Source organism: Anopheles gambiae, chromosome 2 (genome assembly GCF_943734735.2).
Source record: "Anopheles gambiae chromosome 2, idAnoGambNW_F1_1, whole genome shotgun sequence".
Taxonomy (NCBI): Eukaryota; Metazoa; Arthropoda; class Insecta; order Diptera; family Culicidae; genus Anopheles; species Anopheles gambiae.
Window position 1 is genome coordinate 26,770,426 of NC_064601.1, and position 25,740 is coordinate 26,796,165.

The 25,740-nt window shown below is 47.0% G+C and overlaps 1 protein-coding gene across 2 annotated transcripts in view; it reads left to right on the forward strand.

The window, feature by feature from the left end:
* The first annotated feature begins 14,130 nt into the window (after positions 1–14,130).
* The window catches only part of LOC1273196 (dendritic arbor reduction protein 1), a 79,221-nt gene continuing 67,611 nt past the window's right edge, over positions 14,131–25,740 (forward strand). For both annotated transcript variants that reach the window (XM_061642922.1, XM_061642923.1), the window contains exons 1-3: positions 14,131–15,326; positions 21,383–22,483; positions 22,590–23,027. In XM_061642922.1, coding sequence (XP_061498906.1) covers positions 22,021–22,483; positions 22,590–23,027 — 901 coding nt within the window. In that variant the 5' untranslated portion in view covers positions 14,131–15,326; positions 21,383–22,020. The remainder of the gene's footprint in view (positions 15,327–21,382; positions 22,484–22,589; positions 23,028–25,740) is intronic.

The window sequence follows — 25,740 nt, forward strand, 5'->3', positions numbered from 1 at the left end:
GAGGCATTTAAGGGCCTTAGATTTCATCCCCTTTCGGGTCACTACCGCGGCCTAAGGGTGACGATTATAAAGCCTCGACAGTAGGTGGGATTGTTTGAGCGAGCGGGTTTTACGATGCGTCAAAAAATTTGCCACCTAAACGATTTCTAGGGGGGCAAACGGGCGATAAGAATGGGGAAGTGAGGGTTGCTGCTGTTCATTTCGATTAACAGCTACCTTGGGCTTAAAGTTACGGTTAGCTCTCGCTATTCCTATTATTGGCTGTGATGTTGTGCTGAAGTAAATAAATTACAAAGACATTTAAAAGTAAGTACTTCAAATAACAATAAATCTGGTACAAGAAGTACGGTGAGCATTCTAAAGTTCAAGTTAATTAAAAACTGCAATGCATCTCTAAGCTAAGCATTGGATTGACGACAATGTATCGTCGTTTGCATACTGCATTTCAAAACATTTTAGAAAAAACTTCTTGAAAAAAAAAATTATGTCTTTGCGTTCAGATAGCTTTGTTGAATTGTTTTGCTATTGGACCAATACTAAGCGTAAAAAATTACAGCTTATGTCATTTAATTAGAAAATCAGTAGGCTTATATTTGCTAAATTATATCCATCGATGAGTGTAAACATTTTCTTAATTTAATTTCCTTTCATATTACACGCTGGTTTTTCCCATTCTGCCATCCGGTGAACGTTAAACTTCCTTCTAGTGAAGTCTTGTCAGCCTTCGTGCATGCCACTTTCATACCCTTTTTTCTTCTTTCTCGTACGTTCTGGTTGAAGAGCACCGAAATTTATGGGTAAACATCATAAACGCTATAAATCTCAATTGATGTCGATTAAGGCACACATGTACATCCGATTTGGATTAAGCGTTGCGCGTGTCTCGTTTAGACAAAGAAGAACAATGGAAGTAAAAAAAAACATACAGACACTTATACAAAGGCGTCTCGCTCCGTATGTACCAAAGAGGAACACGTTCAAATCATTGAAACCGAAACACCAGAAACAATGAGACAGAATGTGCGCGTGCGAGCGGACGGGCGCATCCCCGCCGATTGTTTTTAACTCAATCCTTCCGTTTTCCGCTTCCGGACCCGGCGAGGAGACCGATCTGTTGCTCGTGCGCAGAAGTACGCGCGCTGGGCACGAGCCACACCGGCACGGCACGGCCGATGGCTCTGCACATCATTTGTGCACTCGAGTGATCCGGTTCGCTCATGATCGTTTACGCTTGTTTTTATTGCCCTCTGTCCTCTTACTTTCTCGCGCGTTGGGTGGATGGATGCTGTCAAGAAGACAGGACCGTGTGCCCAGTGTGTGTGTGTTAGTTGAGCAGGGTGAAAGTGAGTGAGAAAATTAATATTTATGGGTTCACTTATCGTTCGACGTTGAGGACGTTTAATAGACAACTGCGCGGCCGCAAGGTGGCTGATTGTGTCAATTGTGCACTCGGTGCGCTCAATGGCAATAGGCAGCCATTTGGTATTGGTTGAATTGTCGTTTTTTTAAAGAATGACAGCAACAAAATAACGATACAAAGAGACAAAAGAAACCGATGGAACGATCTGAGGTGGAATTGGAACAGCCACGAAAGCTCACATGTTGCCATGCTGTTCTGATAATTTTATGCTTAATATCTTGTTAATGAGATTATTATTTAAGATAAAGTCAACGATAATGAAGCTAGCAGGGCAACAGAGACAGAGCGAAAGGAACAGCAAGTCTGAGCCAGCGTAAAACAACGGGGTAAAGAATTTCAAAAAAGGGCTAATGAATATTATGAACATTTTATTGCGGTCTTCGCGGTGCAGCGGCGTTCGCGTGCATGTGCACCGATCAGCAAATGAACGCTCATTACCCACCCCTTAATGAGCATATGTCAATGTGCGCCTCAGCCCTCCTTGCCAACGGTGCATTGTTGCACGGCCAGAGTCGCTTAGGATGTTCCAATTCTGCGACTAAAGAGCAGAGGGCAGAAAGTGAAGCATCGTAGCGGTGTGCGTAAACATTGGCACGATTATATTGGCCAGGTGTGTTGTTGGTGTTGCTGGCCAGGAAAATGCTGCCCTTTAATCATCCACGCGTTGGCCCCCACGGTCGCTCGGGCTCAGCGAGAGCATAAAACGAATCTCGGCAACAAAGCTCGGCAGATGTCTTTTGCGTCCAGTGGGGCCGTGCGCTTGTGAGTGTGTGTGTAAGCTGCGGGGAGGATCGTACGCTTTCATCTCGACCGCTCGAAGCCGAAGTTGTTCGCCGTCCCCGAATATCTATTTATGGTTTCGATAACATTTTAATTGGGACGAATTAATGTCCCACCAACGCCACCAGCCCAGACATTTATCGATTAGCGTCCGAGAAGCGTGCCCATACGCATAATTCCCCTGCGCGATGGCACGTGCATCGTGTTGCATCCCTTAAAACGCTCGGGCTCGGTTGCCTGGGTAGTTTTGTGCTGTGAGCGCACCCCTCCGGTACAAGCGTGTTCATCTGCATACTGATCGACCCGAGAGCGGTTCCTTTTATGCGTGCGGCGTTCCGTTTTGATGGGGACGGTTGGCGTTGTTTCGCTGTCCCGGAATTGTTTGCATTTCTGTCAAACATCAAACTTCGGCGATGACAGGTTAAAGATTTATGCAAAAATGATCTTCCCCGATGAGTGCGTTTTCGTAAAACTGTGCCCGACGGTGCTCTTCACTGGTTAGTGCGGGCGGTCGGCATTTCAAACAAAGTTTCCCTTTTAAAAGGCGACCCTCCATCCCCCCGCTAAAAAAAAAACATTTTGTTCGAATTTGGAACACTGTCGGTCAATTCACATTGATTACCTTTTTTTCATTTCAGAAATGTTTTAGCACGTGAAAGAAAAACGCTTCCATAGGAAAAGCCATAAACCAGTCGCAGTCGCTGCGGAAAGCTACTGAAATGCGCACAAAAAGCTTTAGTATGGGGAGATTGTATGAGTTTGTGATTGTCCAAACCGTACGGTATTGATGGCTCCCGTTGGGTTTATGGCCGCGGGTGCGCTACGGGTTCGGCTCGGGCTTCGGCTCTGCCCTCCCCGGCTTAAGCCCAGTGGGGAGTGTTGAATTTCGCATCTTGCGATCGGGTGCGATTCGGTCCACAATTTGGCATCGATTGTGGCCAATTAAGCGATGATGCGGGCCTTCAGATGGCCACCCCGCCGAGGTGTGCTACTGGAATTTCGCCGTGGCGCTGTTGCATCGGCGCGGAACTTTGGCCAGGTAAGCAGTGGTGGAAGAATTCGATGAATGTGATTTATTGAGCTGCGATCGGGCGAGGGAGCTTTTTGCGAGCGAAATGCTAACCGTCGCGCCCGGAGGGTTCGTTGTGTGGTAGGTTTTTTTTATTTATTTAAATACGACTTCTAACAGAGCTTTCAAGATCGTTGATTAAAATATTTCACCGACGGTAAAAGACACCACGCCGCCATTACGCGTGCCCTGTCCAAACATACAAATCGGTGATTGGGGAGGAGGCGAAAAAGGCTGGACCGGCTTTACCCGTCTGTACGCCTTCCCCCAAAGGGTCGAGCAGAGCGGTCGATTCACTCGATTAGTTGTTGAAACTGGAAATTACCGTACCGATCGAGCGTATCGAGCGTCTGGCTCTTTGCTTCACGGGGGCAAGCGATTAAGGTGGTTGAGTCCTTTCGTAGGGGATGTTCTATTGCAAAGCAAATTATGCTATTTTGTGCATGTATTACTCAGAATGAGACTGCGCAAATAAAGATTTAATAAGATCTGTTCATCTCTATTAGAAATTTTATACCAATTTGTTCACACAAAATAAATTAAATATAGCCAATCAGCACAAATTTGTTCATATATTTAAACGTTAGGTTTTTATATAAAACATATAGTCAAAGTTGAATTCAACTAGTTTCTAACCTAGCGCTTTTAGAACAAAGTTTAATCGTTTTTTGGTTCGTAGATAGTGCACTAGTTAGTATTTAATTTCCATTGAAAAGACAACATGGGTTCAACATAAATAACTGAAAACTTTACTGATTCTAGAACAGTGTAAAACTAACAAACAAATTCATTCAAACATCAGTAGAATCATCCCTTTGCCGTCGTGCGAGTCGCTCCCGAATCACCCGACTTCACAAATCTGCCGATCGATTCAACTGCAAAACTGCACCTACGGTCGCGACGGGACACCGTGCGGTCAATTGGTTCGCTTGGGGTTTTGAGTAATTGCTTAGCCACATGGGACCAGCGGGCGTGCGCGCGCTCGCTCGCACTTACCCGCCCGATCAACTTCGCTGTACCGGGGAGCACGGGACAACGGGAGCAAATTAACGTTCACTTTACTGCTGCCCGCCACTCCAACAGGGCAGCAGGGTCAGTGTTGTGCTAACAAATAGTGCAACATAAGACCTGTACGCGACAGTCAAATATGCAAACCAAGCCTCCCCGTATGGAGTGCAATTGCACTGCCGGGCGAGAGAACAATGTTCTGGGCCGTAACTCCGCCACAGGCCACCCGGCCAAGTGGAATTAAATCGGGAAAAAGTAATGATTTAATCGACGGTAAACTAACGGCGTTGGAGTCATTTTTGGAGACGCAAAAGGTTGGAGAGCAAACAGTGTGGCCCGGGGACGTTGCCCTCCTGTGGAATGGAGCGTATGATTGATGGTATTAATTATCATTGAAATTAAACGGTTTTCAAGAGCAGCAGTGTTTATTGAAATCGGCTGATTTATGCTGCTCAACACTCAATTAACATTCCTGTTATTGTAGACAGGTCGCGATGTATAGCGATTGTTTGAAATATCTATTAGGCACTTTCAAATAGATCAATGCGTTCCAATAACGGTGATTATTTTGATCTGTTCTGAAGACGAACTGTTTGTTGATACGTTCGACTCAAGACAAGTTTGTTGATGCCTTCAATTAGGACAAAACTGTGTTGTCTATCTCACATCGAAACAATAACATCAGTGGGCTTGATAAAACAACCATTCTAATGTGAAACAAGTCTGAGTGAATGGTTGCCTTGATACGAAAGCTTGCAATGAATGAAAATGGTTCAAAATAGGTGTGTTCCTACTTCAAATTTCATTAACTATTCTTCGTGCGACATCAACAACGTTGGCTGCAAAGTACACACTGCTTATTTTTGGTAAAGTGAATGTAAACATCTCGTGCATAATCGAGACAGGCAATTAAGCACATCTTAGAATAATATAAAGCCATACAAAACGATCAGAAAAAGAACTATTTCAAAGAATTACAAGCTTTCGCTAAATCACGCCTAAATTCATTCACCCGTGAGCTATCTATTTCGTTCTTATCACTTTTCCAAGCTTTCCAGGATAAAAAAAAACGATATAAACAGCAAGCCTTTGCAAAGACGAACCAATCACTGTTCGGGACTGTCTCTTAATCACACCTATCGGATTCATCCCTGTCGCCCTGTCAACGGCTGCATCACCTTTACGCTTGCACAATACCTTGGTGCGGATGTTTGCTGGTCGTTGATAGGATCAAAGCGGATGCTGTGCTTATGTTGCTCCGCCGATTTTACTTTGGATTTGTTTTATTTTTCACACCACACACACACACACACACTGAGTGAAGTGATTTGTCGCAAAGCATGCGATGCGAAAGAGAGATGTGGCTAACAAATTCTTTGAATACTTTCGGAAGGGTGGCGCGGCAGGCAAGGTGGTTTGGTTTGTCTTGGACGCAAAGGAAGCCCTCCGCCCATGAAGGCGAATGGAATGGTTTGACGGCGATGCTGAATGGTGTGTAAAAATAAATCAATTCGTAAATGGAGTTTCGATTGGACGATATCCCGTCGGTAATTGAACGATGGTGTGCGATTCGAGCTATTTTCGATTCTTGACATCTACATGGATTGTGAATGTGAATTATTGTGCAGTACAAAAGTTGTTCGTTAGGTAATAAGTTTTAAACTGATATTTGAATATATTTTAGCTAATATTAATCTATTAAACGTTTTGTAGGAAGAGCAGCACTGCAATTTTTTAATGTTTGTATCTATTGAACTACCTAAATTAGATCTTTTGCTCAGGCGATGAGTATTTTTACCACTTGCACTACCTAAGCCAAAAGCGCATATCCTGCAGTCGGCTCACCCTAAAGCGATTCGTTTATTTGTGCCCTACGCTCGAAACGGTGTCACCGGGAGCACCGCAACATATGCAGCGGCGCAATCGCGTGCAACGCATGTTAATTTCGTGCCATATGTTCGCGTACGATCATTCCCGTCGCGCCAAACCCGGAACGTTCCTGGTAACCTGGCCGCGATAGCATTGCGTTGAATAGGTGCTAAGGGGGCATTCTTCAGCACCAGGCACCATCGGATCTTTCGAAACATTTACCATTTACACAGTGACCGTATGCGAACTGGCCGGTCGGGCCACAGTTTGGCAAAAGGGTACAGGAAGCGAGTGTACCGGGTGTCCGCGTACTGCCCCGAAGCTTGTGCGCACCGAGCCGACCGATTGTTGTCTGTTGCAAACAGCACAGCACACCTATCCTCTTGCGGCACTATCCATCGGTGCATCGGTGTGCATTTTTCATCATCTTTCAGCCCGATTTACGCCCCGCGGGTGGGGAGGAATTATAAAGGATAAAAATAGAAGAAAACAAAAAATTGCGCCCTTCCAAAACGCTGGTGTCAAGACAGTGTGTGTCTGTGTGTGTGCTGGGCCTGTCCTGGCCTCGGTGGACAGGCTAGAAAAGCAGTCTGGCACTTACACGTTCATTATTGATTTAGTGCCCTCGAGCGAAATTATGCAAATTATTAAAGATTTTATTACGGCTCTTTCTGTTTCATCTCTTTCCTGTTATGTGCAGCAGCTGCCCCCCGTCCCTACCCTGGCAACTGGCTCCATCAAACCGGTAGAGCTTTTGCCCTCTCCTCTCTCTCTCTCTTTCTCTCTCCGTGCCCAGCGTACACAACTTCTATCGAGCTCGGGTGAAAACTGTTATCTGATTTTGAGTCTAATAACTTACTCCCCCTCCCTCCTAGCTGCTCCACCACAAACTGGGAATGGACGCGGACACGATGCGCGCACATGTAAACAACGACCCTGTGTTCTACGAACGCTGCTTTGACAGTCAGGAAGGAGCGAGAAAGAAATCGGACTAAACCATTGGCCGACGTTGGCCGATGACCGGCACATGCACACATGATCACCGTGATAGACGCTTGGAACCTTGCCAAGACTCTATTCCCCAGGCTGTGCATGCTTCCTCGACCGAAAATTTGCGCTCCGCACATGGGGCCCTTAACAACGGCCGACCCTGCTGGAAGTGGTCTGTGCCGCTACCGGCCTTGGGATTTGTTGCCGTACGGTAGCGCGTTGTCTGCAAGATTGTCGACAATTTCCAGCCAGTGTTTGTGCGTGTGTGTATGTGTGTGTGTGTTTGTTGTGCAAAGCTCGGCCCGGCGGTTGGATTGGCCCAGCGCAGGAAGGCTGGACAATGTTGATTGCAATTTGCATGCAGTGGCTGATTTCGTGGAATTTAATTGCTTGTAATGGACATGTTGGTCGATCCATTTGCTGCTGTGCGGTCGAACGGTGGTTGGATTGCTTGGGCAGGATGGAACTGGGAGAGCATCCGATGAGGAGAGCACAATCATTCGCAGTGCGTTTTCGACTTCACTTTCTCTTCTTATTCTTACCCTGCAGATACTATTTTAATATCGTTTGAATTATGTTGTAAAATGCTTGGTAAAAAAATTATTATTATTAAAGTATTTTATTGTAACTTATTTTTTCCCATACTGAACGGGCAGATGCTTCCCTAGGAATGAGGCATTAATCGTGCTCGTGTACCGCAACACAAATCAAAAACCAAAAACAAAACAGACATGACCTCCCCCGTAGCTGGTCAAAGTGCGTTTCGGGCTCGATTTTGGCGGGATCTGCCGAACACACACACACACACATACACACAGAATGGGGCCGAACCAAAGGGGACTGGCCCGCATTTCACACCCTTGTCGAGAGGGTTTTGCACCGTGCCCCGAACGGGAAGGTTATCGCGTTGCACAATTTCAGCCCGCATTCGTCCCTTCTACCTACTGCCGTGTGTCCTGTTTCTACCGCTGGAAGCTCACGACAAACACTCACCCGCCTAATGTGTGTGCGCACCTGAAGAGTTGAACGTGCGAGCAACGGCGAAAAAGGGGCAACTACCACAACAACAACAACAACAACAGCAACAACATCAACAAAACTATCTCAAGAAATCTCCGCTCTAAAGTGTTGTATGCACGCGTGTAACAACTATGTAATTATTTATAAATTTACCTGTCATTTCGAGTTTTATTGAAAACCAACCATGCAAAGAAGTCATGAAATGTGCACCCGGACGGAAAAGGGGGGTGAGATCGACACTGTCGGGGCGCTGTGGTGCGGTGTGTTTTCGCAGCAATTGCACCAGCAAATTCGCTTGGAACGGAGCAAGAAGAAAACAGAAACAGCCACAGCTATAAACGCTGAAACGGCTTCTGCTGGTGCTGCTGCTGCCGCCTGTGCTGGGAGCTCTGTGGCTCTGTTGCGGCACAAGCTCGTTGACTGTCAAAACCGTTCGCACACTGGGTACTGCTGGGAGGTTGGGAAGGTGGCCGTGCCGGTGACTGGTGGACTGGAGGGTAGGAAGCAGAACGGGTCGATCGAATAAAAAGTCATAAATCATAATGATTTATTAATCAATGATTAATTTATTGGCAAGAAAGCTTTTGTAATATTTAGTTTCATTAAACTCCTTTTTCGTTTCCGATCAAGAGTTTCTGTTGTTGTTGTTATTGCTGCTGTAGTAAAGTGGTGCTAAAAGGGGAGGTGTGGGCTGGATGGGTGGAATCATTATTACGCCTGCTTTCCATTGACACCTAGCAAAACTGGCTGTGTGAATGGGTTTTGTGAGACCTTTTTGGGAAAGTGATTTCAGGAACCATTTTGGCTTCATCCAACATTACAAACAGTTTAATTGTACCATTTAATAGTGTACTCATTTAAACCAAAATTGCTATACATTTTGCTTTTGTCACAATGTGGGGTCTCATTAATTTTGCACCAAAAACCTTCACTGATGCACTGAATTTAACTTCAACCGCAAAAATGCACTCAAACAACACACAGTAATGTTGTTGTAATGCTGCACCCTCTCCTGGGTGTGCAAACAGATTTATAGACCATTTTTGCTGTCGCTGAGTCCTCTAACGTTGTTCTTTTCTGTGATGTTTGTCTCAACAGATCGATGAAGCGCACCTATACGCGCGCTGCAAACACTTCCCTCTGCTTGGCCGGCATGCCGATCAAATAACTTTGTAGCCACCCACAGCAAAATCCTCCCTCCCCGGCCCATTCAATGCTCCTGCGCGGGCCCATGTAAACACACAATACACACACACGCACACATCGACATGGGTACGCATTATCATCGACGTCCCGTGGGTGGAATCGATCTGGGGCCGATAATTAGTTCGATCGACCGAAAAAGGGAAAATCCTGTTTCTCTCGCTAGCGTGGTTGGTAGTGATGGGGCGAGGGGGGGGATAAGTGGGATGGGGACTGGTTGCTTTGCCTAAAATGGATTTTTGTCGGATGAGTGCTGTTTGTGTTAGCTCCACCATTTGCCAGATCGGGTAGGTGTTGTGTGTGAGAGCGAATTCAGTGATTTGTTATGATTTTTTTTCTGCTTTGTTACTTCTACTGCTAGGGCTCGCCAAAGAGCGCCAGAGAGCACGTACACAGTCCCTCTGTTTTGTGAGATTAGTTCAATTGAGATCGATTTAATCGGATTTATTGGAAGGGCGAGTAAACGAATCGCGCGCGTGCTCTACCTCTAGAACGGTCTGTGTGTGTTTTGTCCTGCTTTTCCCAGCTTCCAGCTAGATCGAACGGTTCATCCACCTGCGATTGCTATTGCCAGCGGACCAGGCGGCTAGCAAGCGTTTGCTATTTGCCATTACATCGATCCTTTTGATTGCAGCTGAGTGGGAGGTTCCGAACTGGGCATGTGGGATGCAACCAGGTGGAATAGCTAATAGTGGTGCCGGGTTGAGGATTGATTCGTTTCCGACACATCACTTACTTTGCCACTGTCGTTTTGTTTCTATTTGCGTAAATGGTGGCGTGTTTTAGCCGAGAGGACACTGCGGGTGATCGTTAGACTCCTCCCTTTTTGTGTATTTTTTTCATTCGATTAAATGGTTCTCTGATGTGGGATTGCACAAACAACGAGCGTTTTGAATGGGAGATACTGAAGGGTCGTTTTTACTCTATGCAAGCAAAGCATCAATAACGTAATGCTTAAAAGATCATTGTAAAATTTGTAGAAACCTTAAAAATAACAGTAATGTTATATTTGTACATTGTTTGTTTATTTTTGAACTTTGTTAAAATATTTGAGAAATCTTCTTCTTTGGCTTAACAACCGATGTCGGTCAAGACCTGCCTGTACCCACTTGTGGGCTTGGCTTTCAGTGACTAATTGATTTCCCCCCATAGCAGGATAGTCAGTTCTACGTATGGCGGCGCGGTCTATTTGGGGATTGAACCCATGACGGGCATGTTGTTAAGTCGTACGAGTTGACGACTGTACTACGAGACCGGCTAAAGAATTTGAGAAATACTCCACCATTATTAATAGCTAGTAGATGGTAAAAGCTAACAACTGGAAAAGAACTTTTGATAGAAGAAAAAATACTTATCATTGTTTGAAAGTAGGCTACTCGTAGAAACTAAAACTTCTACATTATCTTTTTAATTTTCACAATAAAACACAGTCTTTAAACCAAACATGTTAACTCAATCTCTAAGGTTGGACATCATTTTAGAGCCATGATGGTAATTTTAATCATTTTTGACATAGTCAGAACTCAAAAGTATAATAATCTTGGTAGTCGTTGAAGGCTGGAAATAACAAAATTGGTAGCATGTCTTTGAACTTTTTTTTGTTTGTTTATTAAATGATTAGTGATTAATCTATCAGTTAATCTACTTTCGAAAAAGTTATACACGCATTTAAATGTTTGATTCAATTATCATAAGCAAAAATCATGTATTTTGAATCGTTTGTAAAAACGTTAAAATTCCAAATGATCATTCCTCTAACTCAGGCTCTTCACAATCAACTGTAAATACAGTGAACCCTCTCTTATTTGACACCTCTCCAATTTGAAAAATCTCTCTTATTTGAACATTTTGCACAGTCCCTTGATTTCCAGTACATTTTTGTTCCTCTAATTTGGAAAACCTCTGAAATCTGTGTCCCTCTTATGTGTGTATGGTGTTGCCATGGTTATTGAATGATGTATGCTCAAATTGGCAATCGTATGCACAGTTTCCTATAGCAACAGTTAAGGCTGCATACTAAATGTTCTGTCTCTTTCTTGTTTGAATGGACCTTTCATTCACTTTCAACCTCTGTAATTTGTAAACCCCTCTTATTCGACAGTCCCATCGCCTCTCAAATAAGAGAGGGTTCACTGTATGACAAGGGGCCGGTAGACACAAGATAACAGGTTGGCTGATAAGTCCCCGGTCTGACGCATAGATGGCGCCGCTAGTATTAAATGCATATTATTTTTATATAATACCAACCTTCAAATGATTTGTGTCAAAATTTGACGTCTGTATGTCAATTAGTTTGTGAGACAGAGCGTCTTTTGTCAAGCAACTTTTGTTATTTTGTTGTTTCACCAAGACAACGCACCGTGCCACAAGTCATTGAGAACGATGGCAAAAAATCATGAATTGGGTTTCGAATTGCTTCCCCACCCACCGTATTCTCCAGATCTGGCCCCCAGCGACTTTTTCTTGTTCTCAGACCTCAAAAGGATGCTCGCAGGGAAAAAATTTGGCTGCAATGAAGAGGTGGTCGCCGAAACTGAGACCTATTTTGAGGCAAAACCGAAGGAGTACTACCAAAATGGTATCAAAAAATTGGAAGGTCGTTATAATCGTTGTATCGCTCTTGCAGGGAACTATGTTGAATAATAAAAACGAATTTTGACAAAAAAATGTGTTTTTCTTTGTTAGACCGGGGACTTATCTGCCAATCTGTTAATCCGACAAAATCTGATGCAAGATGAAAATACTTGTTGTACAAATCCTTGTCAAATCTTGAAATTCCATTGCTAATGTTCTCGAATCTCATTGGTAAAGTAAAGTGCACCTGATACATTACTTTGCAAAGATAACCGATACTTGTATGGCAAAGCATGTTGTACACAGAAAACGATAAATCTTGTTATATTTATCATTCCCAAAACGGAAAAGCCCAACGTCACCGCACCCGTATCCTAAAATGGTTCCCGTTGCTTTTTTAAAAATAGAAACCATACACTATTGTCGGCCAGCGAGGTGCGCAAAGTGCAAGTAATGTTTCACGTGCTGAAAACTCCTAATGTAACGGTAGAGGTATTTATAATTCCTAATTCACCAAATGCGTTCCGCAGCACATGCCGGCCCAGACGCGGCACTCCTGTAATGACGTCAAACAGGTGAATTTCATTCCGATTTACAAAAAGCTTCCGCAAGCGTGCTGGTTGCTATTAAAAGCCGCTCATTCATGCCCGGAAAAGCGCATGGTGGATGGTGCGCGAAGCAACGGCAAAGAGAAGGGGAGAGAGCAACACACAAAAAAGGCACGAGCGAAACATCCATCTTGTGTACCATCAGGCACCGCGCGAACTGTGGAAACGCACCCCGGAGAATACACCTTGCCTGTCACGTGTTGCTCAACCGACCACTTGTTGCCGGTGGCGAAAGCGAAAAAGGCCCTCTCCGAAAGCAACCCGGGTATAAGGGGCTATTTTTAGTCCTTCGGTGGCGGAACTGGAAAAGCGCCACTATTATTTCCAGACACTCCTTCGCGAGCGAACCGTACCGAACGCGTATCAAGGACAGCGCGTCCCCAAGCAAAGTTCCCCGTTGATGACGTTCGCAGCAAAGGGCAGTCACGCAAAACGAACAAACAAAAGGACTCCCGTTCATGGCGCGAGTCGATGGAAACCGCGTGGCAATCGGTGGTTCGGCCCGGGCGAAAGCCATGTGCGTTCCCTCGGCAGTGAGAGGGAAAGTTTAACGTGGTTTGCCCGCGTCGCATGCATCGCATGGGAATCGCGCGTGGAAGCGCGAATTCCAACAGAAGCCGCGTTTGTGTTGGAGCGCGTCAAAGCACGCCGGTTAGCACAACGTGTGGCTTTTTCCCGGTGCAGTCAATGGAGCAGATGCGAGACATGTGACGCGAACGTTTATTCTGTGTGAAATTGCGTTTAAAAATACACTCGCGGTCGGAATTGATGTTATTAGTGAGGTGTGTTGGAAAGACGGGCATGAATCGATGATTATTTCTTTATTTCCAAGGAACCATCCCTACAGGTGTAATAGCTGCCGTTCTTCAAAACCTCAAAATCAAACAACTTTATCGCGCGATATTCTACAAAATGGGCCAAACAGGAAGGTTTCATTCGAATTTGTCAATACTTCCTATTTGAAGTCGACCGCACACAGATACATCTACCGAGCAGGTTGTGTAGCTTACCATGCGTCCTAAAGTCCACTGATGACCTCCTGATGGCGCACCGTTACTATTCTCGGATATCAGACCCATTTACACCCACCCAAGCTCGATGCGACACCCTCCATTCCCAAGTCGCCACGAGTTTGTGACAAATTTTGCGCGCACCTCGGCCGGCATTAGCGTCCTCGGGTGTTTTGAAGGTTTCCCGGACAACTTGCCCCCCCCCCCTTGGATAATCGCCCCACAGTTGACAAAAACGAAGAAGAAGAATGAACCGCTCACACACTCGATAGCGTGTGGCGGTGTCAAACGCTTTGCATCCCACCGTAGGCCGGGACCCGGACCCTGGGCGTGGACAGTGTAGGCCGCTAACATGACCGAAAAAAAAAAGATACCGCAAGGGGACCGCTCCGTGTGGGCCACCAGCCGGGTGAGAGCGTTTCCATCCATCCATCCATCCATCCGCCCGCGTGGACGGGTTGATCAAATTTGGTGCGTCCGGCGTGGCGTAGTGCGGAGGATTTGGTGTGTCTTTGCTCCGGTTTCCCGCGCACGGTACGCTGTCTTCACACTTTCGCTAGGCGCGTCAGTACGGTGCGGCACTGCGCCAGTAGACGCGGCCAAACCGAGCGGCACGGATCGCATCCAGCGGACAGCGTGACATCCAGCAGCTCCACCACTGGCGATGGTTGTAATTGGCGTAATCACGCGCAAGCACACGCATACATCTAGCGCGCGTCGGTCAGCTGTTTCACCGCGGTTTCACGATATCGGACCGGCAATTAATCGTACACTGCCGCACCACACCACAGTGAGCGAGGCGCGAGTGATAAGAACGGATGGAAAGAAAGTGTGTTAGAAGTTGAGTGAATCAATTCCTGGGCGCAGTCTGGGTATACACGCGGTTCGAAATGGGGTCTCGGTTAAGCGATGGAAAATGTGCCGTTTGGATATCAGTGCAGTGCTTGTGTCTGTTTTGAAGCGAGTGGCCTCTAATCCTTTAGTTCATGCTGAGATCACATAATATTGATCGATCAATCGCAGCAGCTAGTGAAATGCTCAGTTTGTCACCTGCTAAGGATGCAGCACAAAACCCTTGCAGCAGCCCTAGTGGGATGAAAAGGTGGTTTTTTAAAATAAGAACCATTTCCCAGTGCAACTCTTCTCACACGATTAAACCCACCGAAAAGCACAAGTAAGCCATGAGTTAGTTCGTTTGGTGTCACCGTATTCGTGTCCGTAGGTTTTGTCAGACCGTCGCGTATTACCCTCCCCGTTCTCGTAAGGGTAGCAGTTAATCATAGCCGCACATCCGGTCGTTGTGTGCTCGCTCGCTGACGCGTTTCTCGCCTTGTGAGATGCGATTATTCGCCAGCTAACAGCGTTCTAAGCACATGCAGTTTTGATGGCGGAGCGATCAGAAAGCTGGCTGCGTGTTTGTTTAGCAACCAAGTATGTGCTGGGTGTGTGTGTTGGCACCAATCCGTGTTTAGTTTGTCTTAGAGAAGTGCATGCATGTAAGTGAAGAATTGAAGTGTCTGTATGCTTGTTTGCGTTTTTTTATTGCGTTAGCGCCGCAAGTGTGTTAGGCATCCGTCAATTATACAAATGTGTGAAAATGTGTTTTTACCGTAGTTGATTCTTTGTGATTAAATATTCTCTAAAATATAGAGCTTAGAGGATAGAGTTATTTTAAGCTAAAACATATCATGCTGTGAGGATAAATCAATAACAACAAAAGTGAAGAAAAACAGAATTAAATATACTCCTTGGAAGAATCGCAACCGTCAATTGTGGTAAGTCAAGATGAAGAGCTAATGTTATTAAAATTCTACCTCTAGCGATGACATTCCCTTTTCACTCACGCTTCGCGTAACACAAATTCTAACCTAGGTACCGTAGGTTTGTACCAAAAATAAATTCACTATAGGTTGCGATCAATGCCTAGAAAAACATGTCTTACAACTCTTTTCCCGTACGTGATCCAAGAATAGGAGTTGTGGCAAACATGTCCCTCACGACGTTGGACACCTTCCGTGTGTGTATGTTTGCACCGGCACATGGTCACCGTTGCTGCACATCCTACACACCACGCCACCTTCCGTTAGGGTAAGCGTAAAAAGGCTCACACCTACGGTTTAAAAATCTACGCCTCTCCACCCAGCAGTGTGCAGGGCAGCAACGGAATCAGCAGTCCATTAGCTTTGATTGGACGAGTAGGAGTAGTACTTTCCGGAAAGTACAAAAAAGTAACAGAAAAAACAGCATATTCTTCCTTCTAATGCATCTTTGGTGTAAGCTTCTTTTTAAACATTCACCCTTAATATCAGCACAGCGCACGCGAAATCAGATACCTCAAGCAGATGGGCTATACGGTGTGAGGGCTTGCTTGTGAGGGTGTATTAAACAATAACGTTCTATCTCATTCTATCCCTCGTAGCGCATCGATTTCGTTCTTTGCGATTATTATGCTAAAGCGCATCAGCACAGCTTCTGCAAACACACTCCCCCAGCTTCTTCTGTTGCTTGCTCAATCGGTTCGATCACTCGAACTTAATTACCCGACTAATACCATAATTCTTTCACCAAACCGTTCATGCTGCCTTCCCCACCTCGTTCGGGCAGGCGCCATCAGGCGTTTTGTGTAATCTGCACTGCAAACTGCACTAATGTGACACCGAGCCCGGGCAGGAGATCAACCTGCGAGGCTGCGAAAGTAAACACACACGCACAAACAAAAACACGACACCCACACGGTGCGGGCAGCACGCGTGCCTACGGTGGCCCACGCATCTTCGTGTACCGAAAATTTGGCGCCCACACAGTGTGTGTGTGTGTGCCACCGTTCGAGATGGAACGGGGAAATGGGGCAAGCAATCGTTTGGGCCCGAAAGGCATCCAGAAAAAAACAAGAATTGGAACCACTATAATAACACCCCAAATAATCGCATCCAACGCGATCCTATCGAAATTGCAGCAGCGTGTGTACAGAGTGCGGGGGGGAAAAGGTGATAAGGATGCGTGACAATGGGTGGGTTGCACCGGCAACACTTTCAGCATTTCTTCGAGCACAATACTAGCAGGCTAGGTGAGTGTGCTTTTAAAAAGGACAGATGGTTTACGGTTGCGTTTAAAAATTCTCTAGAATGAAATACAATAAACTGTTTACGTGTTTATGCTTCTGGAACATCTCTGCCCCCCCTTTCTAGTGTATGTTACCCTTTGTTTGATCCTGTTTGTCTTGTGTTTCCTTATCCTTTTCTACTTCCCTTCACACACAGCCATACTGCACAAGGTGTTTTGCCTTCGTAGCCCTTGCATCGTCTCTTACCATCTAGTAGCCCTGTACCGCTTAGTAAAGGCTGCCGTAGTGCATGCGTGTCCATGTGTGTGTGCGTGTGTGTGTACATGGAGCGTGTAGGCTTTTTGGAAATACGACCGGGGTACTACGAAACACGCTGACAGTGTGCGTGGGCCGCTATTGCCGGAACGTACGTGTGCCCTGTGTTTGCGACGAAGGCGACGACGACTACGACCCACCTAATATCGTCCCACTTGCGTGCTGTACGGTCTCCCACCTAGTGCCCACCCACCAGCGCGCAACCAGAGCGCAAACCGAAAACGCTGGCCCGACGATCTTTTGTCGCCCGTTCTTTACTTCATTTTATGAACAGCGGATTTTCTTCTGGCAGGGGCGTTTGTTTTCGCTCTCTCTCTCCCTTATTGGCCTTTTCCTCTCTTTCTCTCTCTTCATCTCCGGCAGGCACCTTTCAATTGCACCTTTCGCTCACTCGCACACCGCGTTGCGTATTGTTCGCACTGCTCTCGCCAGCTTCTTCACCTTCCCACCATGGACTACCTTTTTTTGTATCCACCACCCACACAGCCCATTGCACGCGGCCCACCCACTCGAAGGCAACTTTGTGCGCTCGTTCGCTCTCGTTCTAACTGCCGCGCGTAGTGGTATGCTCTGACTCTCTCGGTACGTGATTTTAGTAGTGTATACATTTCATGGCAGGGCGCAATTCCGAGCCCCGGTTCCGGGTCCTGGCATCTTCCTTCTATCTTCACACACACTCACACACGCGCATACACATACGCCTCGTATGCGCTACACTACCTACTCAGTATCAGCATGCCGCTTGAGATGTCTTCCCTACCCAGTAGTTAGTTTCTCTCTCTCTCTCTCTATCTATCTCTCTGTCTCTTTCTCTCGCTTCCATGCCGGCCTGCTTCTCGCTTCACACTTTCTTCACGCACTCGCGGCATCCGGTGCCGGTTGCAGCGCGTAAAGAGCGGCACGTTTTCCATCGGCACGCGCTGCTTCATTCACAAGTTTTTGCGCCCATTCGCTCGACGCTCGGAAGGGACGCTCTCTCGCGCGCTACAGGTCCTGCAGGCCTTCCGCACTGCCAGCGAGGCTGCCACCGTAAGGGCTTCCCAAGCTTTACCACCGCACACCGGTTTACTACGCCTAGCTACAAGCTACCGATCGGCCGGTTAGTGGAATGGAATAGTTTTCCACGAGTTTGCCACGAGAAGCAATAGTGTGCACGAGATAGTCGTTGTGTTTGTGCCGTGCCGTGGATGATTGCTGGAGAAGGATTGGTAGTTTTTTGGCGCGTGAAAGTGTCCAGCACGTGGTGATTGGGTTACACAGTGAAAGGTGAAAATAAAAATGTTTGTTTTGTTGCAGTGTCACATTAGTTTGGTTGTGGTTAGGTGTAGCAATCTAAATTAAAATGACGAGTCAAAGTTTATTTGAGGTTGTGAAAAAAATACCCAAAACAAAATTCAAATCAAACAAATTTTAAAATTAAGTCATTGATTAATGCTTACCAATTCTGAACAAGTAACCAAACAAAAAACACTACAAATCATCGGTTAGTCATCTAACATAATTAATCCACTTACAAGATGCCATATCTTTACCGCTACATAGTTATTGTTGCAGGTTTGACAACTTGTACTTTCCTTCCCTTTATACGAAAACGACCAATCTAGAATTTTGATGGCAAAACGGCAAACAAGTTCAACCACCGGGCGCTGCCTACGCACGGGCTTCATTCATAAACTGTTCATCGCTTCTTCGAACCTCCGTTTTGCTCGCACCGTACAGGGGACCAGGCGCCTCCAGCAGCCTCGCACCAGTGGGCTCTGGCCGGTAGCTTGCGAAGAAAGGGGGCTACGGTTAAAAAGCTAAACCCAACCCTCCCAAACCTTCCTACACACAGTGGTGACTAGAAATTTCGAGCCTACTCTAGAGTACGCTAACTCGACCGGCTGCGCACTACTGCCTCAAAATTGGCCCTTAGCTGTTGAGTTGCTTAGGGTTTTTGCTGTACCTCGCCCACGTGTGCTCCTTACCCATTTGCCACCCCATCGAAAGTCCTCGAACGGTTCCACGGATCCACTATTTGGAACACAAAACACACACTGCCTCACTCTCGTATGAAACATTCTGAGTGTAATGCTTGCAAGTACCTTTTTTTTCTCTCTCGTAGCGACCCGTTTGCCACTGCACGTGGAGACTCCTGCCGAAAAATTCCACAACACATACAACAACAAAAATTCTTTTTCTCTTGCTCACACACGCGTCTTAGTGTATAGCGTCTTGGCTGGTTCGGTGCTGCCGAGACGCGCACCTGTTGCTCACTTTCTCCCGCTTTGCTCTAACGCTCGCTAGCCGTCAGTCGTTCGTTGCTCTCAGATTGCCTTCGAAGTCTTACGCTCAGCACAGAGCGTTTCCACGTTTTCCACTTCCCACACTCGCACACATACTACCTGCCTGCTCGGGCTCATGCGGGGCCCCATCTGGTCCCGCGTTTGGCCGCTCCTTATCGGCCGCGACCCTACGCTGCTCTCTTTCGTGCATCGGGCTTGCTCGCTCGGGCCCCAAATCAGTGGCGGCCCTTTCGGTACCGTTATGGGTCGGCCAAATCGTTGCGCATCGATAATACACACGATCTGCACGATAGCGCGTGCCGCATTCCGGCCGCATCAATGGCGAATAGTTCGAACCTCATTCATTAATCGTTCGATTGCCTTCCCGCCGACAGGACACACGGGTCACAATGGGCTTGGGCGTTTGTGTGTGTGAGTGCCTGTGGCCGCGTGGCGGTAAAACAAATAGATTCATCTGGTGAAGGTTAGTGCAGCATTGTTGAAACGTAGGCAAATTGAGTGTATTTAATTATTTATGTACGTGTTTGGTTTTAATCAAATATTAGGTAAAAAAACATATCAAATGAAAAAAAAAACAGTACCCTTGGACGGAAGTGCGTAAATTTGTGATGTTATATTGTGCCAGTGACACGTTTGCCCTCGGCTAACCGAACCAGCCAGTGAAGATCAAGCAGACAGCGTTTGCTTCCGTATGGGTGGGTGAACTTGAACACCATCGCAGTACCGCGTTTGCAAAAGAAAATGATGCTATTTGGTGACGAAATTAGATCGTCCGCACAAACACAACGTACCGCACGGAGCGAATCATCTGGCCCGATGTGCTTGGAGTGCCGTTGCAACAGACGTCACCATCAACAGTGCTGAACAAACAAGTGTCTGTGGTTGTTTTTGAGCCGGATGTTTGTGTGTGTGTGTGTGGTTCGAAGATCAGTAGCGGTCGTACGTGTGTGTTGAGTACATGCTTTGCTGGGTTAATAGCATCGTGAACACACACAGCGAACCCATCCCCTGCCCGTCTTTGGAGCGTCGTGAACCGGGAACCATACTGTTCTTGTTTTCTTTATCTTCTCTTGTCCCGTTCTTCACCACCCACTCCACTCGATCCTTCGCGTTTGACATTTTAAGTTTGGCAGCTTGTGTCGGTTGTGTCGTAACGACGTGTCGCTGTATTTGTTTGCACGATCATCATCATCATCATCATCACCAGCTCATCGTCGCCGTTGCCATCGCACCCGCATACGGATACGAAGCCGTCTACTAAACTACCCCTCCCGCACACAAACACACACACACACACACATCCCAACCGCAATCAGGAAAATTCGTCATCGTCTGAGGTGGCCCTCACATCGCACACACCGAGTTTCCCGCCTGTGCCGCCGCGGCTGTGTGTGAGCTGTGCGGCTGTGAGGGTGTTTTCCTTCCTGCCTGTTCATCTTTCCACCGTTCGCCTTATCCATTTCCTGTAACGCCGATCGCCACCTACCTGATGCGCAAACGGTGCGCAGCTGCTTTCGCGCGGCCAAACGCGGTCCGGAAAGTGTCGGCTACACTGTCGTGGCGAGTCGTGCGGTCGAGATCTCGCGCCCCGGTTCAGTTTGCGAAACGATCCGATTCGGGAACACACCTGAGCCCTGGTTGCTGGTTGCAGCGCTCACCGTCAACGCCGGCAAGCAATACGCGGGCGGAGTGTACAGTGCGATAGGAAGGAAAACACGGCAGAGGGGGTTGCTTTTCCGTGCGATTTTTTTTTTTTTACGAAACAGTCACCATTTTTTCGAACATTCGAACCGACCTGCACCGACAGTTGGCGAAATACTTCATTAAGGCGAGCTACCGTGACGAACGATTCGATTCGAGTGTTGAAATGTTTTATCCGTTGTAAAATGTAGTTTCGTGTTTTATAACGAAAAGAAAACCGATAATTAGAACTAACGAACAAAAAATCAAAGTGAAAAGTGCAAAATAATGTAAAACAGTTTTCAGTCCTTGTAAAGATATTATGAGTGATCTTATTATTTGCTACAACCATCTTCAGTTTCATTTTGTGTTGGTACCGACGGCATTGTAAAACTCACAATGTAAATCATTGATCTTTCAATTGTATCTGCAAAGATCTTAAATACTAAAGGTTCTGATAATCGTTTTGTTTCTCTTTTCGTTACAGACTTATTCTTCTCCCGCCAAATTGCTAGATCGCAGGCCGCCTTTGACAAATATTTTACAAGTGCTTCGAATCCCAGGCGTTAAATTGTGTTCACTGCTGTTCACCTCATTACAATTGCGCCAACCGTTGCCGTTCATACATCAGCCTTAGGCTTATTGAATTCAATGTTCCTCAACGTGATTGAGTACGAAGTGTGTGAAGTGTGTGTTGGTGACTAGGAGCGATTAAAACAGTTATTGTTTGTGGAAAAAGAAAATATCATTTATTCAAGTGCAACAAGTGTGGTGTTGAATATATTGAGAGTAATTATAAAATAGAAAAAAGTGTATACAATTGTATCAAACTAAGCAGAAAAAAAGCTTTGTCATGCCTGCGTAGTTCCAATTACGGTGTATATTGATTAGAATTATCTGCTCAAAGCGTGCTGCTGCGCGTATGTGTTTCCGAGTTCGACATGGTGCGCGTGTGTGTAGTGCCGTCTAGTGTAAGCGTGTAATTGTTCATCGCGCTAATGGAGTGTTTATCATTTTTCGTTGCCTTGTTTTGTCCTTGTTTTGTTTCGTTTTGTTTTTCCGTCGCCCGTTCGATCCGTCCCGTCGCCCCGTGCCGTGCGTGTCAGTGCATCGACGGCAGAGAAAATGTTAGCTATGCGTCGTGAAAGTGAACCCATCTATGGTAGTGCCAGTGCAACGACCAACTACAACAATCTGCTGCATCACCACGGGCAACACCATAACGGTCACCATCTGCAGGCGGTACAGTCGCCGTCAGGACAGTCAGGACATCCCACCAACGGTACTGCGGCCGAACCATCGGTCAGAGCTCATCCAGCCGAGAACGGCACACTCGGGGAGACCGATCCCGGTGGGCTGGGTGCGTTCCAGGGACATCACCAGCAGCAGCACCAACAGCACCAGCAGCAGCAACTGTTGCAGCAACAGCAACAGCTAGCAGATCATCAGCAAACGTTGTCTCATCAACACCATCACCATAGCCACCGGTCAGCGTTGTCCCCAGCAACGACGGTCAGCTTTGGCGGATTGCCCGGCCTCTGCAACGGGTCGTCATCGTACGCCGGGTACACCAGCTTCGGATTGAACTGTACGTTTCCCAATGCCAAGCGTTACCTCCCTACCGCTCAAAGGCCAGTTCTCACCTTCTTCATCCTCCCCTAAAACCCACCCGCTTGTCTCTCTGCTACCAACAGCTTCCAGTTCCGGACGGTCCACACACCCGGCGGCATCCAGTCTCGACGAGTACGTGGACATCCTGCAGGTCCAGCAGCTGCTGCTGGAGAACTCTTCCACTCCGTCCGGCTCCACGAGCAGCTCGACGGTGGCGAGCATAACAACGGCATCCGGTACCTCCACCACCACCACCACCTCCTCCTCCTCATCCTCCAACCCCTCCTCCTCCTCCTCCTCCTCCACCTCCACCTCATCCACAACCATCCCTTCGACGGCGTCCCAACACATCCCGCCCGTGTCCACCGTACCCTTCTTTGCACCCTCGTCCGCTCCCTCCACCTCGACGGCGGCACTTCACGCAAAAAACCGTCCAAAAGTGAATCTTCAGAAAGCGGCCGACTTCTCTGCAGCAGCGGCAGCGGCGGCGGCAGCAGCAGCGGCAGCGAACCAACTGCAAGGTAAGTGTCGCTCGAATCACAGCATCGCGTGCCCGGGCCCATTCTCGGGCACCTCAGGCACATTGGCGGTGCCCACAAAACCAGCCCAGACACGTGTGTTTCCGTCCCGGCAAAGATCGGCGTCACTACTCTGACCGCTTCGGGTTCACGAATGTACCGCGCAAATTGTTGTTTTACGCACGCAACATACCAACTTACCAGCAGTCTTGGAGTGTTTGTCGAGACTTTGCTTACCCCGCACCACTCAACCAAGGCGAGTGTCGGGAAGGCCGGTACGCGGTGGAAGCTGCAGTCCCACCAAGACGCGAGCTCGCCATCGCTTCAGTCACGTCAATTTGTGCTAAATTTATTAATAAAACTAGACACTTTTATCATTAAGTCCATTAGCGTTATCGTTTAATTAAAGCTGTCGTCTTGGTCACTGCGTGTTGCTGCGGCCAAAGTTTTCAGCTGTGTGGCTACAGTTCTTGCCTGTCCGGGGAGGAGCCCCCAAACCCCCAACGCTACCACCAGCGGACGTTCGAGTTGATCTTGTTGGTGTGTGTGTGTGTGTTTTTTTTTCGTTCTTCCTCTTCTCGTCTTTCTTTATCGGACGTGTGACGCGGAGAGCAATTTTTCGCCGATTTGTTACACTCCGGATCAGCCGTACCTAACGCAACTGGGTCGTTGATCGCCACGGCCCGTGATGAACTACACGACAGCGCGCACGACAGGATTGACGAGGGGACGAGGGCTGACTGGGCCACGCTGTCCCGGGCCCGAGGTGTTGCAACATAACTCTATCGGACCGTGCAGCTTGCAGCAGCAGCAGCTGACCGGGGCGATGTAGTGCCTTTCGAGTGCAATTGATCGGAAACATTAGCGTTCGCGCGACAAACGCTCGGTGTGCTGTCTAGTTGTATTTGCGGCCAAATTCTGCCGGTGAGCCACCTTAATTGAGCGGCGTGATTCGTGTGCGATGGCCACAAAGTGTTACTAAGTGATTTGTCTATCAGCGCGTCATGCGCGTGCTTGCGTGCGCCGCGTATCTTCCCGTAGATCGTACCGTGGCGTACATTTGGACCGGGCCGGAATGTTGATCGATCCATTCCATTTGAAAGTTTGCCATTACTACTTGGGATCGAGAGGCGATTCAATTCTTGTTTTTGTTTATTTTTTTTTGCATCCTCCGCAGCATCACTTGCAACACACACACACACACATTATCTAGGCAACCGCAACCGTCTTCCCTGAGATACCTAGAGTGTGACGTTGTGACGGAGTGTTTTGCACACTGAAGAAATGCATTATCGCTGCCCACGAGTTTGTCTATATAATTTAATGTAGTTTCAATGTTTTTGGACTCCGCTGGACTTCGCCGTGCACTTCCAGAGGTTTGTCTGGGTTGAGATTTTTGTCCCGTCCGCACGGTGCACTGGCTTCTTCTGGCCACCATGACTGCCTTGCCTGACCCTGCTGCAGACTGGCCGTCCGTTGAGCAAGCGGGAGACAGCATGCGGGACCTGCCGCCAGGGGACGCCAGACACTCGTCACCTGTTGAATGCGTTGGCATCCTTGGCGCTGATTGCATGTCGCGTGGAATGTTTTATTTCTCCGCTGCTGCACCGTCTGTGTGCCAATGTGTGTGTGTGTACAGTTGTTGTTGCTGTTAATGTTTGCTTAAAATACACACTCTCTTCGCCTAACTGCGGTTGGGTAGAGCGTTGTTGGTTTTTTTTCCTTCTCCTCACTCACTCGCTCGCTTCTTTTCACGCCGAAGGTGCGCAGGCTGCACTTTGCTCCTTTCCGGGCAACTTGCCGTGCCGGGTGGCATCGTCGTGTAGCCACCGTAACCATAGCCCAAAAGATTGCTCGACCGGTGGTTGGTGTTCGATTTTTATTATTTATTAGCAATCTGCAGACAGCCACAGCGCTTTTGGCACGGGACACTCCGAGATCGAAGTGCACAAGCGTCGTCGTGGGCATGATGTGCGAGGTTGCTTGGCAGTGCTCGGTACACCCGTTAGGGCCACGCTCGATATCAGAGTGAGAGAGAATTGCTCATAGATGGGTTTTGATTTATTACCCATGGGCAGCGGAGAGGCTGCCAGCCTGCCAGCCAACCAACCTTGCGAGCGTCACATTTATGCGTGTGTGTAGGATCACTGTCCGATAACCGGAACGCTCGTGGTGAACGAGCGGCTGCAGATGGTCCTTTTTATTGCATAAGCTAACTGGAAAATATCTGTATGGCTAGACATTTTATTCGTCAAATAGTTCAGAATGGCTAAATTACTTTTAAGAGAAGCATAGAATGGTTGAATACTTGATTGAATAATCTTATTTTGGAGTTGGTTTGCAAATGAAGCTTGTATGAAATTTTGACTTTAAGATTGCATTCAATAACAAGCGGCAATGAAAACTCAATCAAAAATGATCGAAGAATTTCATACCAACCAGTCGATCGATATGCTTTCCATTCAAAAATATGTTATTGTTATTATTCACATTTGTGGGTAAGAGTAACATTGACGGAGATTAAATTTCATTCCATTTGAAGCACAAAATTGAATATTTCTGATGTTAGTATTTTAAAATTGGTAATAAAATCAAAATATAGTTACACATTTCAGCTAGTAACTATTTACAACAGAACTCTATTTTAAAGTGTTTAATTTCCTCGAATTACTCAATCCTCAAGCTACTCTTAAAACCTATCTTAGGGCCAATAACA